The 21,010-nt window shown below is 43.1% G+C and overlaps 1 protein-coding gene and 1 pseudogene across 1 annotated transcript in view; one reads left to right on the top strand and one right to left on the bottom strand.

Annotated features, from left to right (window-relative positions):
• The first annotated feature begins 2,465 nt into the window (after positions 1 to 2,465).
• Positions 2,466 to 5,751, top strand: LOC127930350 (elongation factor Tu, mitochondrial-like; annotated as a pseudogene).
• A 1,720-nt stretch (positions 5,752 to 7,471) lies between these two features.
• LOC127930349 (NACHT, LRR and PYD domains-containing protein 3-like) overlaps positions 7,472 to 21,010 on the bottom strand; it is a 36,287-nt gene continuing 22,748 nt past the window's right edge. The window contains exons 9-11 of the mRNA XM_052520023.1: positions 17,702 to 17,805; positions 16,763 to 16,936; positions 7,472 to 7,603 (exon numbers count right to left, since the gene is read on the bottom strand). Of these exons, the coding sequence (XP_052375983.1) occupies positions 7,591 to 7,603; positions 16,763 to 16,936; positions 17,702 to 17,805 (291 nt within the window). The 3' untranslated portion in view covers positions 7,472 to 7,590. The remainder of the gene's footprint in view (positions 7,604 to 16,762; positions 16,937 to 17,701; positions 17,806 to 21,010) is intronic.

Here is a 21,010-nt window from a genome sequence, read left to right as displayed (position 1 = left end):
TGTTCTGATCTGTCTGCTGTTGTCTAACCACGTTCTCTCTCTGTTCTGATCTGCTGTTGTCTGACCACGTCTCTCTCTGTTCTGATCTGTCTGCTGTTGTCTAACCACGTCTCTCTCTGTTCTGATCTGTCTGCTGTTGTCTAACCACGTCTCTCTCTGTTCTGATCTGTCTGCTGTTGTCTAACCACGTCTCTCTCTGTTCTGATCTGTCTGCTGTTGTCTAACCACGTCTCTCTCTGTTCTGATCTGTCTGCTGTTGTCTAACCACGTCTCTCTCTGTTCTGATCTGTCTGCTGTTGTCTAACCACGTCTCTCTCTGTTCTGATCTGTCTGCTGTTGTCTAACCACGTCTCTCTCTGTTCTGATCTGTCTGCTGTTGTCTAACCACGTCTCTCTCTGTTCTGATCTGTCTGCTGTTGTCTAACCACGTCTCTCTCTGTTCTGATCTGTCTGCTGTTGTCTAACCACGTCTGCTGTTGTCTAACCACGTCTCTCTCTGTCTCTGTTCTGATCTGTCTGCTGTTGTCTAACCACGTCTCTCTCTGTCTCTGTTCTGATCTGTCTGCTGTTGTCTAACCACGTCTCTCTCTCTGTTCTGATCTGTCTGCTGTTGTCTAACCACGTCTCTCTCTGTTCTGATCTGTCTGCTGTTGTCTAACCACGTCTCTCTCTGTTCTGATCTGTCTGCTGTTGTCTAACCACGTCTCTCTCTGTTCTGATCTGTCTGCTGTTGTCTAACCACGTCTCTCTCTGTTCTGATCTGTCTGCTGTTGTCTAACCACGTCTCTCTCTGTTCTGATCTGTCTGCTGTTGTCTAACCACGTCTCTCTCTGTTCTGATCTGTCTGCTGTTGTCTAACCACGTCTCTCTCTGTTCTGATCTGTCTGCTGTTGTCTAACCACGTCTCTCTCTGTTCTGATCTGTCTGCTGTTGTCTAACCACGTCTCTCTCTGTTCTGATCTGTCTGCTGTTGTCTGACCACGTCTCTCTCTGTTCTGATCTGTCTGCTGTTGTCTAACCACGTCTCTCTCTGTTCTGATCTGTCTGCTGTTGTCTAACCACGTCTCTCTCTGTTCTGATCTGTCTGCTGTTGTCTAACCACGTCTCTCTCTGTTCTGATCTGTCTGCTGTTGTCTAACCACGTCTCTCTCTGTTCTGATCTGTCTGCTGTTGTTGTCTGCTGTTGTCTAACCACGTCTCTCTCTGTTCTGATCTGTCTGCTGTCAGACCACGTCTCTCTCTGTTCTGATCTGTCTGCTGTCAGTACTTCTGTCTCTGTTCTGATCTGTCTGTTGTCTGACCACGTCTCTCTCTGTTCTGATCTGTCTGCTGTCTGTACGTCTCTCTCTGTTCTGATCTGTCTGCTGTCTGACCACGTCTCTCTCTGTTCTGATCTGCTGTTGACAGAACCACGTCTCTCTCTGTTCTGATCTGTCTGCTGTTGTCTGACCACGTCTCTCTCTGTTCTGATCTGTCTGCTGTTGTCTGACCACGTCTCTCTCTGTTCTGATCTGTCTGCTGTTGTCTGACCACGTCTCTCTCTGTTCTGATCTGTCTGCTGTTGTCTGACCACGTCTCTCTCTGTTCTGATCTGTCTGCTGTTGTCTGACCACGTCTCTCTCTGTTCTGATCTGTCTGCTGTTGTCTGACCACGTCTCTCTCTGTTCTGATCTGTCTGCTGTTGTCTGACCACGTCTCTCTCTGTTCTGATCTGTCTGCTGTTGTCTAACCACGTCTCTCTCTGTTCTGATCTGTCTGCTGTTGTCTAACCACGTCTCTCTCTGTTCTGATCTGTCTGCTGTTGTCTGACCACGTCTCTCTCTGTTCTGATCTGTCTGCTGTTGTCTGACCACGTCTCTCTCTGTTCTGATCTGTCTGCTGTTGTCTAACCACGTCTCTCTCTGTTCTGATCTGTCTGCTGTCAGTACTTCTGTCTCTGTTCTGTCTGCTGTTGTCTGACCACGTCTCTCTCTGTTCTGATCTGTCTGCTGTTGTCTAACCACGTCTCTCTCTGTTCTGATCTGCTGTTGTCTAACCACGTCTCTCTCTGTTCTGATCTGTCTGCTGTTGTCTAAACCGTCTCTCTCTGTAACGTCTCTCTCTGTTCTGATCTGTCTGCTGTTGTCTGACCACGTCTCTCTCTGTTCTGATCTGTCTGCTGTTGTCTGACCACGTCTCTCTCTGTTCTGATCTGTCTGCTGTTGTCTAACCACGTCTCTCTCTGTTCTGATCTGTCTGCTGTTGTCTAACCACGTCTCTCTCTGTTCTGATCTGTCTGCTGTTGTCTAACCACGTCTCTCTCTGTTCTGATCTGTCTGCTGTTGTCTAACCACGTCTCTCTCTGTTCTGATCTGTCTGCTGTTGTCTAACCACGTCTCTCTCTGTTCTGATCTGTCTGCTGTTGTCTGACCACGTCTCTCTCTGGGTATCAACACCATTTATTAAACGTGTATTCATTCATCCCTCTTTCAGGCAGGGGTACGGTGGTGACTGGCACTTTGGAGAGGGGTGTCATTAAAGAAGGGCGACAGACTGTGAGTACAGAGTGGGACAGAACCGTGCCTTTAAGTCTGTGGTCACTGGTAAGAATGGGGAGCCACACCACTATAGAAATATTGATTTCAATTTTAGAGCTGTAGCACACAGGGTAACATATGCTGTAAAACTGTGTTCATATTACTATAATTATTCCTGTAAGTACAGTTTAACACTAATTGCTGTTCATTGTCACAGTAGTACAGACCCTAGTGTGACAGAACTAGCCTAACCCCTAGGGTTAGTAGTAGCCCTCTGTACAGAGTGGTGTGGTGACAGAACTGACAGCTCTAACCCCTAGTACAGTGTAGTGACAGAACTAGCTCTAACCCCTAGTACAGTGTGGTGACAGAACTAGCTCTAACCCCTAGTACAGTGTGGTGACAGAACTAGCTCTAACCCCTAGTACAGAGTGGTGACAGAACTAGCTCTAACCCCTAGTACAGTGTAGTGACAGAACTAGCTCTAACCCCTAGTACAGTGTGGTGACAGAACTAGCTCTAACCCCTAGTACAGTGTAGTGACAGAACTAGCTCTAACCCCTAGTACAGTGTGGTGACAGAACTAGCTCTAACCCCTAGTACAGTGTGGTGACAGAACTAGCTCTAACCCCTAGTACAGTGTGGTGACAGAACTAGCTCTAACCCCTAGTACAGTGTGGTGACAGAACTAGCTCTAACGCCAAGTTACAACTACAACAGTTTCTCCACTGCACTTCTAGCACCAATTACCCACTAATAAGACTACTGGACAGTTACCCAAAATATCCCTCTGGTAACCCGTGAACTCCATCCTAAACCTCAAAACAGCTCCATTCTCAAAAATTGTTCTTCCTTCACCTCCCGTCTCCATCTCTTTCTTTCCCTCGCTCCCCCTCTCTCCTCCCCAGGCATTGAGATGTTCCACCAGTCTCTGGACAGAGCAGAGGCAGGAGATAACCTGGGGGCTCTGGTCCGAGGGCTGAAGAGGGAGGACATTAGGAGAGGGATGGTTATGAGCAAACCAGGCTCCATCCAGCCCCACCAGAAAGTCCAGGCCCAGGTCTGTATCATATCAGAAAGTCCAGGCCCAGGTCTGTATCATATCAGAAAGTCCAGGCCCAGGTCTGTATCATATCATAAAGTCCAGGCCCAGGTCTGTATCATATCATAAAGTCCAAGTCCAGTCCAGGCCCAGGTCTGTATCTGTATCATAAAGTCCAGGCCCAGGTCTGTATCATATCATAAAGTCCAGGCCCAGGTCTGTATCATATCATAAAGTCCAGGCCCAGGTCTGTATCATATCAGAAAGTCCAGGCCCAGGTCTGTATCATATCATAAAGTCCAGGCCCAGGTCTGTATCATATCATAAAGTCCAGGCCCAGGTCTGTATCATATCATAAAGTCCAGGCCCAGGTCTGTATCATATCATAAGTCCAGTCCAGGCCCAGGTCTGTATCATATCATAAGTCCAGGCCCAGGTCTGTATCATATCATAAAGTCCAGGCCCAGGTCTGTATCATATCATAAAGTCAGGCCCAGGTCTGTATCATATCATATAGTCCAGGCCCAGGTCTGTATCAGATCATAAAGTCCAGGCCCAGGTCTGTATCATATCATAAAGTCCAGGCCCAGGTCTGTATCATATCATAAAGTCCAGGCCCAGGTCTGTATCATATCATAAAGTCCAGGCCCAGGTCTGTATCATATCATAAAGTCCAGGCCCAGGTCTGTATCATATCATAAAGTCCAGGCCCAGGTCTGTATCAGATCATAAAGTCCAGGCCCAGGTCTGTATCATATCATAAAGTCCAGGCCCAGGTCTGTATCAGGTCTGTATCATAAGTCCAGGCCCAGGTCTGTATCATATCATAAAGTCCAGGTCTGTATCATATCATAAAGTCCAGGTCTGTATCGTATCATAAAGTCCAGGTCTGTATCGTATCATAAAGTCCAGGTCTGTATCATATCCCAGGTCTGTAAATCAGGTCTGTATCATAAAGTCCAGGTCTGTATCTGTATCATAAAGTCCAGGTCTGTATCATATCATAAAGTCCAGGGTGTATCTGTATCGTATCATATTGCAGGTCTAGTATCATAAACAGGGTATCATATCATAAAGTCCAGGCCCAGGTCTGTATCATAATAAAAGGCCCATTTCAGATCATATAGCAGGCCCAGGTCTGTATGTAAAGTCCAGGTCTGTTCACTCCAGGCCCAGGTCTGTATCAGATCATAAATAAGTCCAGGTCTGTGAATGCAGGTCTGTATCAATTTGTCTGTATCAGATCATAAAGTCCAGGTCTGTATCATATCTCCAGGGTATCATAAATAAAAAAGTCCAGGTCTGTATCTTCAGCTGCAGCCCTTAAATGTAAATGTATTCCCAGTATATCGTCTTCTGAAATAATTTCCCTTTATTCAGCGTTTTAAATTTGACCCTCAACTATTTGATCAAATGAAATATGTCTGTCTAGAGCTATGGTATATAGTATTTGTGGTATATTTGTAAATTGTGTTTATGTACTAGTGTATTATTCTCATAGTCCAAGGTTAGGATACGTGTTCTTTAATGGAATGGATGTAGAATGTGTCATTAAAACATCTCTTCATCCCAGGTCTATGTTCTGAGTAAGGAGGAGGGAGGCAGACACAAGCCCTTTGTCAGTAACTTCATGCCAGTCATGTTCTCCCTCACCTGGGACATGGCCTGCAGGGTCTACCTGGCAGGAGACAAGGTATGTGTCCATCTGTCAATTTTTTCCCCCCAATGTGATTTGTGTATTCTGAAATAAAGTGTGTAGCATAGTTCCAGGGCTGTGCTTGACCTTCTCCTCCTCTCTAACAGGACATGGTGATGCCAGGTGAAGACACATCTCTGACCCTCACGCTGCGCCAGCCTATGATTCTGGAGAAAGGTCAACGGTTCACTCTCAGAGATGGCAACAAAACTATTGGCACCGGCCTGGTTACTGACATACTGACCACCACAGAGGAAGACCAACACAACTGGGGCTGAGGAGAGAGCAGAAAATATGGGGGGGACTAATGGTGGGGGAGGAAGTATCTAGCTGTCCAATATATTGGTCTTTAGACACACACACAGCAGTAAGGAGCTGCTGAGACTGCATGTCTCTCTGCTTTACTGACCAACAATGAGATGTTCATAGTTGTCTTTCTGTGAAAAGGCCAGACTGTCATTGTCCGCTTGTGTAATAAAATGTATTTAATAGTAAAACATCTACTTCATTATTTGGTGACTTTGTATAATAAAGGTTTAGGTTCTTTAGATGCAGGTTTGGGCAGCAATAGTCACCTGAACTAGCTGCTTCATATACCATTTAGATGGTTTAGTAGTGAAATGTTTTTGTTCCATGTCAAATCAATGTTAGTTGGACCAACAGAACACCTTAAATGCCTTGGCCCACATACTGTACACATCCTGTACACAGTACACATACTGTACACATCCATGTCTGAAGGCTTAACAATCCTTCTCCCCTTCATCTACACTGAAGTGGATTTAACAGGTGACATCAATAAGGAATCATAGCTTTCACCACACAGGTTGACCTATTTATTACTGTAGGAACATTCATAGCTGTAATTCAATCACAGATGGACACGATGTCACACGGCAATATGAATAACAGCTTTACTTGGTATAAAGAATATGAAATACAGTTGACCATAGATTAACACACAGGGTCACATAGAATAACACACAGGGTCACATAGATTAACACACAGGGTCACATAGATTAACACACAGGTTCACATAGATTAACACACAGGGTCACATAGAATGACACACAGGTTCACATAGATTAACACACAGGGTCACAGAATGACACACAGGGTCACATAGATTAACACACAGGGTCACATAGATTAACACACAGGGTCACATAGAATGACACACAGGGTCACATAGATTAACACACAGGGTCACATAGATTAACACACAGGGTCACATAGAATGACACACAGGGTCACATAGATTAACACACAGGGTCACATAGATTAACACACAGGTTCACATAGATTAACACACAGGGTCACATAGATTAACACACAGGGTCACATAGAATGTAAGAAATGCTACATTTTCAAAAAGCCAAGCTGCTACAAAGCAGTGTACAACACAAGACAATCCTGAGACAGATAATACACTGAAATACAGTGGTAAAATGTATAGTCACTAGGAAGACTATAAGGTTGTTGAGATGAAGAAGCTGAATATAGTAACACTGAAATACAGTGGTAAGATGTATAGTCACTAGGAAGACTATAAGGTTGTTGAGATGAAGAAGCTGAATATAGTAACACTGAAATACAGTCTGGTAAGATGTACAGTCACTAGGAAGACTATAAGGTTGTTGAGATGAAGAAGCTGAATATAGTAACACTGAAATACAGTCTGGTAAGATGTTCAGTCACTAGGAAGACTATAAGGTTGTTGAGATGAAGCTGACTATAGTAACACTGAACTACAGTCAATATGTATATAACAAGTCATTATAAAAGGAGGGCTTTTTACTAAGCTAACAGAACACCGGTACAATATTCAAACAAGAAAACTAAAAAGTGGGTCTCAACCTCTCATCCCGTTTCTTCAGCCACACCCATCCAACCACCCACCCCTCCGCCCTCTTTAACAGTCTGATGGCCTGGAGATAAAAGCTGTCCTGTTTCTCTGTCCCGGTTTTGATGCACCTGTACTGTCTCGGCCTTCTACATGGTAGCGAGGTGAACAGGTCGTGGCTCGGGTGGCTGAGATCCTTGATCATCTTCTTGGCCTTCCTGTGACACCGGGTACTGTAGATGTCCTGTAGGGCAGGCAGTGGGCCCCCGGTGACGTGTTTGTTGAGGTTATTTTCCTCGCACCACTTCACCAGAGCTCTCTGATTGATTGAGAGATTCAAGGAGCTATTATCATTGATTCGAAACATTAAATATTTACATTCATGCACTTTGAAATTCATTTAGTAACTGTTGGAAAAACATTTAACTGCGGGGCACTACCACAACCAAGGATTTTGAGTTGAGGCCATTCCTTCACTGAATCTGTGAGCTGTCAATCATTTAACCTGGGAAGGAAAGAAGGGAAGTGGATCTAAGTCCTCATACAGCAGCATAGACATATAGGGGTCGTATTCACTAGACACCAAAGAGAAGAACACTGAACAAAACGGGCAGGAACTACCTGAACTTGTCCAATAAGAAACTAGGATGTGTTGAATATGACCCCGTGTCTGGATGTCTACAATGGCTTACTGATCACTATATCAGTGTGCTCATGAACCTGATCAGTAAAACTCACCGCAGTCTCTCCAGTGTATAGAGGGGATCCTCTCGTACAGAAGAGAGCAGCTTTACTCCAGAGACTCCTGGAGTATTTCCACTCAGGTCCAGCTCCTTCAGGTGGGAGGGGTTTGACCTCAGAGCTGAAGCCAGAGAAGCACAGCCTTCCTCTGTGATGCTGCAGCCTGACAGCCTGTGGAAAGTGAGGGAGAAAAGTATCATTTTAATTTCATATGTTGAACCTTTTATTGAATTGAAATGAACACAACTAAACTGATCAATTTTGTCAAATAATGGACTAGTGCCCCGATTCATAATTTCATGTGATAATTGTACATACTCCATCAGCCCCCTCTGTACTTCCTGTTCACCCATGACTGCGTGGCCACGCCTCCAACTCAATCATCAAATTTGCAGACGTCACAACAGTAGTAGGCCTGATTACCAACAACAAACGAGACGGCCCTCTGAGTGTGGTGTCAGGAAAATAACCACTCACCCCCCCATCTAAAACACTCACAAACCTTTACAGATGGACAATCGAGAGCATCCTGTCGGGCTGTATCAGCGCCTGGTACTGCAACTGCATCGCCCTCAAGACCGCAAGGCTCTCCAGAGGGTAGTGCGGTCTGCACAACGCATCACCAGGGGCAAACTACCTGCCCTCCAGGACACCTACACCACCCGATGTCACGGAAAGGCCAAAAAGATCATTGAGGACAACAACCACCCAAGCCACTGCCTGTTCACCCCGCTATCATCCAGGCGAGGTCAGTACAGGTGCATCAAAGCTGGGACCGAGAGACTGAAAAACAGCTTCTATCTCAAGGCCATCAGACTGTTAAACAGCCATCACTAATATAGAGAGGCTGCTGCCAACATACAGACTCAAATCTCTGGCCACTTAAATACATTTAATAAAAGGTATCACTTGTCACTTTAAATAACGCCACTTTGATCATGTATACATATCCTACATTACTCATCTCATATGTACAGTTGAAGTTGGAAGTTTACATATACCTTAGCCAAATACATTTGAACTCAGTTTTTCACAATTCCTGACATTTAATCCTAATAAAAATTCCCAATTTTAGGTCAGTTGGAATCACCACTTTATTGTAGGAATTTGAAATGTCAGAATAATAGTAGAGAGAATGATTTATTTCAGCTTTTATTTCTTTCATCACATTCCCAGTGGGTCGGAAGTTTACATACACTCAATTAGTATTTGGTAGCATTGCCTTTCAATTGTTTAACTTGGGTCAAACGTTTCAGGTAGCCTTCCTCAAGCTTCCCACAATAAGTTGGGTGAATTTTGTCCCATTCATCCTGACAGAGCTGGTGTAACTGAGTCAGGTTTGTAGGCCTCCTTGCTTGCACACGCTTTTTCAGTTCTGTCCACAAATGTTATATAGGATTGAGGTCAGGGCTTTGTGATGGTCACTCCAATACCTTGACTTTGTTGTCCTTAAGCCATTTTGCCACAACATTGGAAGCATGCTTGGGGTCATTGTCCATTTGGAAGACCCATTTGCAGCCAAGCTTTAACTTTAACTGATGTCTTGAGATGTTTCTTCAATATATAAACATAATTTTCCTAACTCATGATGCCATCTATTTTGTGAAGTGCACCAGTACATCCTTCAGCAAAGCACCCCCACAACATGATGCTGCCACCACCGTGCTTCGCGGCTGGGATGGTGTTCTTCGGCATGCAAGCCTCCCCCTTTTTCCTCCAAACATAACTATAGTCATTACGGCCAAACAGTTCTATTTTTGTTTCATCAGACCAGAGGACATTTCTACAAAAAGTACGATCTTTGTCCCCGTGTGCAGTTGCAAACCGTTGTCTGGCTTTTTTATGGCGGTTTTGGAGCAGTGGCTTCTTCCTTGCTGAGTGGCCTTTCAGGTTATGTCGATATCGGACTCGTTTTACTGTGGATATAGATCATTTTGTACCCATTTCCTCCAGCATCTTCACAAGGTCCTTTGCTGTTGTTCTGGGATTTATTGGCACTTTTCGCACCAAAGTACGTTCATCTCTAGGAGACAGAATGAGTCTCCTTCCTGAGCGGTATGGAGGCTGCGTGGTCCTGTGGTGTTTATACTTGCTTACTATTGTTTGTACAGATGAACGTGGTACCTTCAGGCGTTTGGAAATTGCTCCCAATGAACCAGACTTGTGAAGGTTTACCATTTTTGGGGTCTTGGCTGATTTCTTTTGATTTTCTGTTAGTATAATTTAATTATGCCGATGTGCTTTCATCAATTGAAAGCCCTTTGTCTATTTTATGAGAATTTTGTAAGATTTCTTGTTTGCATAAAATAGACGCAGACCAGTCTTTAAATAATAGGTAAGGTAATATAATTTATTCTCGGAGCGCACTACCACTCAAAACAAATGCATCAGTTTAAATACAGATCATGACATCATTTCACTGTCTTAAACGAACTCCCTCCCTCTCGACAGGACAAAGTAAGGTGAAAAGTTCATTCTATCTTACTAACACACTCCCAGATAACTTTGACCCCTCAACATTATCGATCACCACTGAACTGACAGGTTTAATTAACAGAAACCCTAGGAATGCATTCTCTGCCTAATCTAAAAACCCCAGAGCTAAGTTTCAGGTTGGGTCAACCATAGGTTAACGACCTTATGTGTTTACACAGTCTACAACCCATTTGTTCCTGCCCAGTTGGAATGGTTTTATTACTCCTTTCTCCTGTCACACAATTTCTTCTTATGAACTCATATTGTCTATTTAAACATACAGAGTATAAGTTTACCTAGACACAATTCTATTTAAAATGGGGATATTGTTTATTCATTTATCCATAATAAATCCATAATAAATTCAACATGTTCCCATGATGTCAAGCAAAGGGGAACTGAGTTTGAAGGTAGTCCTTGAAATACATCCATAGGTAAACCTCCAATTGACTCAAATGATGTCAATTAGCCTATCGGAAGCTTCTAAAGACATGACATAATTTTCTGGAATTTTCCATGCTGTTTAAAGGCACAGTCAACTTACTGTATTTAAACTTCTGACCCACTGAAATTGTGACACAGTGAATTATAAGTGAAATAATCTGTCTGTAAACAATTGTTGAAAATATTACTTGTATCACAAAGTAGATGTCCTAACCGACTTGCCAAAACTGTAGTTTGTTAACTTTGTTAAGAAATGTGTGGAGTGGTTGAAAAACGAGTTTTAATGACTCCAACCTTAATGTATGTAAACTTCTGACTTCAACTGTATATACTGTATTCTATACATTCTACTGCATCTTGCCTATGCCGCACGGCCATTGCTCATCCATATATTTATATGTACATATTCTTATTCATCCCTTTACATTTGTGTGTATAAGGTAGTTGTTGTGAATTTGTTCGATTATTTGTTAGATATTACTGCATAGTCGGGAACTAGAAGCACAAGAATTTCGCTACATTCGCATTAACATCTGCTAACCATGTATATGTGACCAATACAATTTGATTTGACATACTGTCCATAACGTCTATACATCCCATCACATATACCAGTGGAGGCTGATGAGGGGAGGACGGCTCATAATAACATCTATACATCCCATCACATATACCAGTGGAGGCTGCTGAGGGGAGGACGGCTCATAATAACATCTATACATCCCATCACATATACCAGTGGAGGCTGATGAGGGGAGGAGGGCTCATAATAACATCTATACATCCCATCACATATACCAGTGGAGGCTGATGAGGGGAGGACGGCTCATAATAACATCTATACATCCCATCACATATACCAGTGGAGGCTGCTGAGGGGAGGACGGCTCATAATAACGTCTATACATCCCATCACATATACCAGTGGAGGCTGATGAGGGGAGGACGGCTCATAATAACATCTATACATCCCATCACATATACCAGTGGAGGCTGCTGAGGGGAACATCTATACATCCCATCACATATACCAGTGGAGGCTGCTGAGGGGAGGACGGCTCATAATAACATCTATACATCCCATCACATATACCAGTGGAGGCTGCTGAGGGGAGGACGGCTCATAATAACGTCTATACATCCCATCACATATACCAGTGGAGGCTGATGAGGGGAGGACGGCTCATAATAACGTCTATACATCCCATCACATATACCAGTGGAGGCTGATGAGGGGAGGACGGCTCATAATAACGTCTGAAATGGAGCAGATAGAATGGCACAAGACACCTGGAAACCATGGAAACCATGTGTTTGATACCATTCCACCGATTCCGCATCCAGTCATTACCATGAGACTATCCTACCCCAATAAAGGGGACACCAACCTCCTGTGACATATACATGCATTTATATTATTTATTCTCAAGAGTCCAACATTGCTCGTACTAATATTTATATATTTCTTGATTCAATTTTTTTTCTTTTAGGTTTTTGTGTGTGTGTGTGTGTGTGTGTGTGTGTGTGTGTGTGTGTGTGTGTGTGTGTGTGTGTGTGTGTGTGTATTGTTGTGAATTTTTAGATATTACTGCACTGTAAGAGGACCTGTCACGTCATGACCATAAAGAACTCTTATTTTCTATGGTCGAGTAGGTCAGGGGGTTTTTCTAGTTATTATTTTCTATGTGGTGTTCTAGTTTAGTTTTTCTATGTTTGGGTGTTTGGTATGATTCTATGTTTGGGTGTTTGGTATGATTCACGAGGCAGCTGGCTATCGTTGTCTCTAATTGGGGATCATATTAAGTAGTATTTTTCCACCTGTGTTTTATGGGATATTGTTTTGAGATGTGTATATTTTGAGTTAGTGCACGTAGCATCTCTGTAGTCACGGTTAGTTGTATTGTTTATTTGTTTGCCGACCGACCAGCCAGCCCGAGCCACCTGCACGCCTGACCCCCACCGGTCTAGTCAATAACTCAACTCTCCCAAAACAATTGCCTTCCTAGTTCACACCTTACATTTCTTTAATTCCCAAGGGAAAGGTTTGGAAACAAAAAACTAAAACAAAAAACCCCACATACACCTTAAATATACATTAACACACAGAAACAGCCAATCCTCCATATAATTAATGACATAGGACTAATAGTACTGTAGAGCTATTTTTACTTGCACACAATATAGCTGGGTCACCCCGACCTGTCCCTAGGGGTCCACCACCCTGCAGCGTCCCAACCCAACACATCCCACTCAGCTTTAGGATCTAAGTGAAACATTCATTATTGGTTTTCGGGTGTGTTAGGCCAGAGTGACAACCCACAGGACGGCAGACCCCCAGGGCCAGGACTGAGCAGCCCAGCAGCTAGGGATTACCTTGATGCGTATTTCCCCTCATGTGGCATGTTTTCACTACAGACCCCTTTAGTCGTACTGTATTCCATATAAGGCATCCAGATCTTATGAAAGTTGCCCAGTATACCCTTAACTGGTAATAAATTAAATCTAGTGATACATAACTTGACATTGTGGGAGGATAACAAACCTTCCAATTAATGGCAATGCATTTCTTAGCCTCTATAAATGCTTGGTTACACAGTTTCTCCAGATAACAGTCTCCGGTATTAACATTTCCAAGCAGGGATAAGGGAGAATCTGTAGACATGCTGAGATAAAAGAACATGCGCTTTGCCAGAATTCATCCAGCCTTCACAAGACTATAACATATGCAAATATGTCCACTGTTGTGATTTACACCTCCAGCAGAGGAATTCCACTGTCATATAGTACATTCTATGGATGGTCTGAAACTTCACTAATGTATGTCTGAGATGATATGAACCTGACGGGGCATTCACACATATCTGTATCCAGTCATCATCATCAATAGCATCTCCCAGGTCTTCCTCACATGTTTGTTAACATGTGAGGAACATCCACCTCTGGCCTGCTCGCCTCCCTACCACTGAGGAAGTACAGTTCCCGCTCAGCCCAGTCAAAGCTGTTCGCTGCTCTGGCCCCCCAATGGTGGAACAAACTCCCTCACGACGCCAGGACAGCGGAGTCAATCACCACCTTCCGGAGACACCTGAAACCCCACCTCTTTAAGGAATACCTAGGATAGGATAAGTAATCCTTCTCACCCCCTCCCCCTTTAAGATTTAGATGCACTATTGTAAAGTGACTGTTCCACTGGATGCTATAAGGTGAATGCACCAATTTGTAAGTCGCTCTGGATAAGAGCGTCTGCTAAATGACTTAAATGTAAATGTAAATGTTTTGTGTCATCCGGAAAAGCCTCTATCAACCCTTGATACAGTTTGGAAATCAACTTGAGGTTTGTCAGACTGCCTTAAAATATAATATGGCTTGTCCAGTGTTTGCTGCACAGAGAGAACAAAGTATTGTATCTGCACTAATTCACTTCACCTTTGTCACCAACTAGTCTTCCCTGGCTTCCTGACACTGCTGAGACCCCTGTCACTGTCTTATCTGTGGTGGCATATTTCAGCTTTACCAAATGAGGAGCGTTACAAACTACACACCAGTCAGAGTTATACTTAAACTACATCTTTAATAATAATAAGCTTTGCAATAGCATTTGACTTTCAACAATTCCCTATTTCTAATGAACCGTTGAGAAGTACCACCAGAAAATTACAGAGATCTTTTATAGCCAAGATACACCCCTCTCAACTTACACTGACGAACCACAGATCTGAGGAACAAGCACAGAGCAGTTCTCTTTCCAAGGAAATGAACTTCCTGAATAGGCCTGTGATTAGAGAACAGGGTTTTGTTCTTTCTGGATTCCATTAGAATGACATCACAGAGAAAGGGACAGGACAACAACTCTTACAATTCCAACTACTGAATCCTGCAAGATACTGTTCGTAATTATACAACTACCTTTGTTGCCAAAGTGGAGATGCTGAAATAATTGTTTTGCCCGTTCTACAGAAGTCTATATCGGTTACCTAATACAGGAGTAGTAAAGGCCCAGTCCACTACATTTGTGAATATAATATATGTACAAAAACATACATAGATTGCTGCAGCACCCCTACTTCCTGTCGCTATGTCTACCCATCTTCTGTCTAATGCAAATCATTTTCCAGACTACAATGGGCTGAAGTTTGTCTGTTGTGCTCATTTCCACCTGATGTCCCTAACTGACTCCATTTACAAGTTAACGCTTTTTAGGTGCTCTTTCCCACGAAAACACCGGTGATCAGGTTCAACAAGTCTGTCAACCTCCAACTTCTCTCACAGTTATTGTTTTCAACCGTCCAAGACGGGGGGAGGGGAAGGTGCTTCCCAAACTGTTCACTAAGCACTACTGCTATTGGACAACACCCATGAAAACATTTGGCAGCACAAAGACTCAAGTTACTGCCAACCATCAACATTAAAACTGCTTTCAGAGGGCATAACCTTTTTAACCTTTCTATCAAAATAAACAATTTGCAACGGAAATTAACATCAGTTCTTGTAGGACAAGTTTAGGCAGGCATATCCAGGCTACTTCCCCATTACTCCATTACAAGACATTGTCCACTTACTGAACTACGCTATGGAAATGTACACCGGTGTACACACACACACACACACACACACACACACACACACACACACACACACACACACACACACACACACACACACACACACACACACACACACACACACACACACACACACCATTCAAATTATTTTAAAAGTGCCATCTATTCTCCCTTCATTTAAGTAGCCTAATCACTGATTGTAGAAGTGAATGGAGCCTTTTTGTTCATCTGTCCAATTATGTCAAATCAGTGATTCTGTGAAGGAATAAGAACAAGGCTGAAATACCCAGTCGTAGTCTTCTACTACCAAGTCTCATTTTCACTTGGCTTTTGGAACAAACCATTAACAAACATGAGAAATTCAGAAAATGTAAATTTGGCAAATCCATATGAAAATGCAATGTGAGAGGCAGGACACTTTATAACAAGGCAACACTTTATAACAAGGCAACAGTAAGCAGGTAGTCCCCCCCCCCCCACACACACAGAGCAGTAAGGAGCTGCTGAGACTGCATGTCTCTCTGCTTTACTGACCAACCAGAAGACCCACAATGAGATGTTCATTGTCTTTCTGTGAAGAGGTCAGACTGTCATTGTCCTTATAAAAGGAGGGCTTTTTACTAAGCTAACAGAACACACTGAACTACAGTCAATATGTACAGACATGATGGATATAACATGATGTCCTTATAAAAGGAGGGCTTTTTACTAAGCTAACAGAACACACTGAACTACAGTCAATATGTACAGACATGATGGATATAACATGATGTCCTTATAAAAGGAGGGCTTTTTACTAAGCTAACAGAACACACTGAACTACAGTCAATATGTACAGACATGATGGATATAACATGATGTCCTTATAAAAGGAGGGCTTTTTACTAAGCTAGCGGAACACACTGAACTACAGTCAATATGTACAGACATGATGGATATAACATGATGTCCTTATAAAAGGAGGGCTTTTTACTAAGCTAGCGGAACACACTGAACTACAGTCAATATGTACAGACATGATGGATATAACATGATGTCCTTATAAAAGGAGGGCTTTTTACTAAGCTAGCGGAACACACACTACACTGACACGCAACAGAAACAGCACACATCAACGAACATCAGACCACATTTACATTTTAATCAAAATCAAGGACTTGGATCTGAGGCCAGTGCTCCATAGCGTAACAGTGAGCTTTCAATAACGAAGCCTGGGAAGGAACGAAGTCGTCGCTCTAAGTCCTCATACAGCAGCATAGACATATAGGGGTCGTATTCACTAGACATCAAAGAGAAGAACACTGAACAAAACGGGCAGGAACTACCTGAACTTATCCAATAAGAAACTAGCATGTGTTGAATATGACCCCGTGTCTGGATGTCTACAATGGCTTACTGATCACTATATCAGTGTGCTCATGAACCTGATCAGTAAAACTCACCGCAGTGTCTCCAGTGTATAGAGGGGATCCTCTTGTACAGAAGAGAGCAGCTTTACTCCAGAGGCTCCTGGAGTATTTCCACTCAGGTCCAGCTCCTTCAGGTGGGAGGGGTTTGACCTCAGAGCTGAAGCAAGAGAAGCACAGCCTTCCTCTGTGATGCTGCAGCCTGACAGCCTGTGGAAAGTGAGGGAGAAAATATACACAATATAAAAACTTCCAGAAAATATGTCCGTTTTGCATCTAAAGACAATACAATCAGTGATAAAAATTGAAATTGCCTTCAATTATGACATTAGAGACCAAGGCCCAATTATGATATTAGAGACCAAGGCCCAATTATGATATTAGAGACCAAGGCCCAATTATGATATTAGAGACCAAGGCCCTATTATGATATTAGAGACCAAGGCCCTATTATGATATTAGAGACCAAGGCCCTATTATGATATTAGAGACCAAGGCCCTATTATGATATTAGAGACCAAGGCCCTATTATGATATTAGAGACCAAGGCCCTATTATGATATTAGAGACCAAGGCCCTATTATGATATTAGAGACCAAGGCCCTATTATGATATTAGAGACCAAGGCCCTATTATGATATTAGAGACCAAGGCCCTATTATGATATTAGAGACCAAGGCCCTATTATGATATTAGAGACCAAGGCCCTATTATGATATTAGAAACCAAGGCCCTATTATGATATTAGAGACCAAGGCAAGAATTGAATCCAAGTTATAGAGCAGTGCACTGGAAAGCTGACAATGCTGACAATATGTTTCCATTGTTTGTGGAAATCTCATTCAATCTAAATGTAGCGCATCTCGACTCAAGCATTACCTTTGAAAGTCACACTGTCAGCTGTCCAGTGCACTGCCTTGGATTAAATCCAGGACCAAGTGAAATGTAAGTTAAACTCTGTGAGGGTTGCCTTACCTCAGTGTCTCCAATTTACACTGTGGATTCTCAAGTCCAGCACAGATGAATCTCACTCCTGAATCCTGGAGTTTCTTTCCTCCCAGGTCAAGCTCTCTCAAACTTGAGTGTCACACCCTGACCATAGTTTTCTTTGTATGTTTCTATGTTTTGTTTGTTCAGGGTGTGATCTGAGTGGGCATTCTATGTTGTGTGTCTAGTTTGTCTGTTTCTGTGTTTGGCCTGATATGGTTCTCAATCAGAGGCAGGTGTTAGTCATTGTCTCTGATAGGGAACCATATTCAGGTAGCCTGTTTGGTGTTGGGTTTTGTGGGTGATTGTCTCCTGTGTCAGTGTTTGTTCCACACGGGACTGTTTCGGGTTTACACGTTTGTTGTTTTTGTAGTTTATTCATGTATAGTTTTCTTATTAAAAACAAACATGAATTTCAACCACGCTGCATTTTGGTCCTCCTCTCCTTCGATGGAAGAATCCCGTTACATTGAGGTGTTTGAGCTGAGAGTTGAAGCCAGCATTCATTCAACCTGGAGAGAGATGATGCAAATAAGTAATCCACACAAATCTATAACTAAATTAACCAGGTTTCCATCCAACCTTTTTACGTGTGCAAAGTACATTTTGGATAAAAATGTCATGACAGGCCTGATGGAAACAGCAAATTTGTTGGTAAACCTTCCAAATGTCAACAAAACAAAATATGCTAGCCTTCCGAGTGGCGCAGCGGTCTAAGCCACTGCATCGCAGTGCTAGAGGAGTGACTACAGATCCGGGTTCAATCCGGTTGTAGACCAATGAGACGGCGCACAATTGGCACAGCGTCGTCCGGGTTAGGGAAGGGTTTGGCCTGCTGGGATGTCCTTGTCCCATCGCGCTCTACTGACTATTTATTGAACGCTGACGGTCACTGAGCTGTACGGTGTTTCCTCCGACACATTCAAATCAAATCGTTATTTGTCACACGTGCCGAATACAACAGGTTACAACACCTTACAGTGAAATGCTTACAAGCCCTTAACTAACAATGCAGTTGTAAGAAAAATGTGTGTTAAGGAAAGAAATTAGTAAGTAAAAAATAAATAAAGTTACAAATAAGGAATGAGCAGCAGTAAAATAACAGTGGTGAGGCTATATACAGGGTTACTATACTATATACAGGGTACAGAGTCAATCAATGTGCGGGGGCGAGGTAATTGAGGTAATATAGATAATAAACAGAGAGGAGCAGCAGAGTAGCAGCATCGTAAAAGAGGGGGGCAATGCAAATAGTCCGTGAGCCATTTGATTAGCTGTTCAGGAGTCTTATGGCCTGGGGGTAGAAGTTGTTAAGAAGCCTTTTGAACCTAGACTTGGTGCTCTGGTAGTACTAGCTGTGCAAGTAGCAGAGAGCGCAGTCTATGACTAGGATGGCTGGAGTCTTTGACAATTTTTATGGCCTTCCTTTGACACCGCCTGGTATAGAGGTCCTGGATGGCAGGAATCTTGGCCTTAGTGATGTACTGGGCCTTACGCACTAACCTCTGTAGTGCATTGCGGTCGAGGAATGAGCAGTTGCCATACCAGGCAGTGATGCAACCAGTCAGGATGCTCTCGATGGTGCAGCTGTAGAACTTTTTGAGGATTTGAGGACCCATGCCGAATCATTTCAGTCTCCTGAGGGGGAATAGTCTTTGTCGTGCCCTCTTCACGACTGTCTTGGTGTGTTTGGACCATGATAGTTTGTTGTTGATGTGGAATGAGGGCGTGCTCAGACCTCCTTTTCCTGTAGTCCACAATCACCATTTGTCTTGATCACATTGAGGGAGTTTTTAACCTGGCACCACATGTTATTTTTTTCTACTGTATTATTGACTCTATGTTTTGTTTATTCCATGTGTGCTTTATCTTTTGCTGCTGGTGATTCTCTGATCCACCTCTACGCAAACGACACCATTCTGTTCTACTTCTGGCCCCTCCTTGGACACTGTGTTAACTAACCTCTAACCTCGAGATGAGCCTCAATGCCATACAACTCTCCTTCTGTGGCCTCCAACTGCTCTTAAACACAAGTAAAACTAAATGCATGCTATTCAATCGATCACTGCCCGCACCTGCTCGCCTGTCCAGCATCACTACTCTGGACGGCTCTGACTTAGAATACGTGTACAACTACAAATACTGGTAAGACACCTACTGGTTTGAGTGTTGGACTAGTAACCGGAAGGTTGCAAGTTCAAACCCCTGAGCTGACAAGGTACAAATCTGTCGTTCTGCCCCTGAACAGGCAGTTAACCCACTGTTCCTAGGCCGTCATTGAAAATAAGAATTTGTTCTTAACTGACTTGCCTAGTAAAATAAAGGTAATTTTTTTTTTTTTTTAAAGACTGTAAACTCTCCTTCCAGACTCACATTAAGCATCTCCAATCCAAAATTAAATCTAGAATCGGCTTCCGAAATCGCAACAAAGCATCCTTCACTCATGCTGCCAAACATACCCTCATAAAACTGACCATCCTACCGATCCTCGACTTCGGTGATGTCATCTATAAAATAGCCTCCAACACTCTACTCAACAAACTGGATGCAGTCTATCACAGTGCCATCCGTTTTGTCACCAAAGCCCCATACACTACCCACCATTGCAACCTGTATGCTCTCGTTGGTTGGCCCTCACTTCATACTCGTCGCCAAACCCACTGGCTACAGGTTATCTACAAGTCTCTGCTAGGTAAAGCCCCGCCTTACCTCAGCTCACTGGTCACCATAGCAGCACCCACTCATAGCACGCACTCCAGCAGATATATCTCACTGGTCACCCCCAAAGCCAATTCCTTCTTTGGTCATCTTTCCTTCCAGTTCTCTGCTGCCCATGACTGGAACGAATTGCAAAAATCTCCGAAGTTGGAGACTCACATCTCCCTCACTAGCTTTAAGCACCAGCTGTCAGAGCAGCTTACAGATCATTGCACCTGTACATAGCCCATCAGTAAACAGCCCATCTATCTACCTACCTCATCCCCATACTGGTATTTATTTATTTATTTTGCTCCTTTGCACCCCAGTATCTCTACCTGCACATTCATCTTCTGCCAATCTACCATTCCAGTGTTTAATTGCTATATTGTAATTACTTCGCCACCAAGGCCTATTTATTTCCTTAACTTACCTAATTTGCACTCACTGTATATAGACTTTTTGTTTTCTTTTGTTCTACTGTATTATTGACTGTATGTTTTGTTTATTCCATGTGTAACTCTGTGTTGTTGTATGTGTCGAATTACTACGCTTTATCTTGGCCAGGTAGCAGATGCAAATGAGAACTTGTTCTCAACT

Source organism: Oncorhynchus keta, chromosome 5, assembly GCF_023373465.1.
Source record: "Oncorhynchus keta strain PuntledgeMale-10-30-2019 chromosome 5, Oket_V2, whole genome shotgun sequence".
Lineage (NCBI taxonomy): Eukaryota > Metazoa > Chordata > Actinopteri > Salmoniformes > Salmonidae > Oncorhynchus > Oncorhynchus keta.
This window is presented reverse-complemented; position numbering and strand designations above follow the sequence as displayed.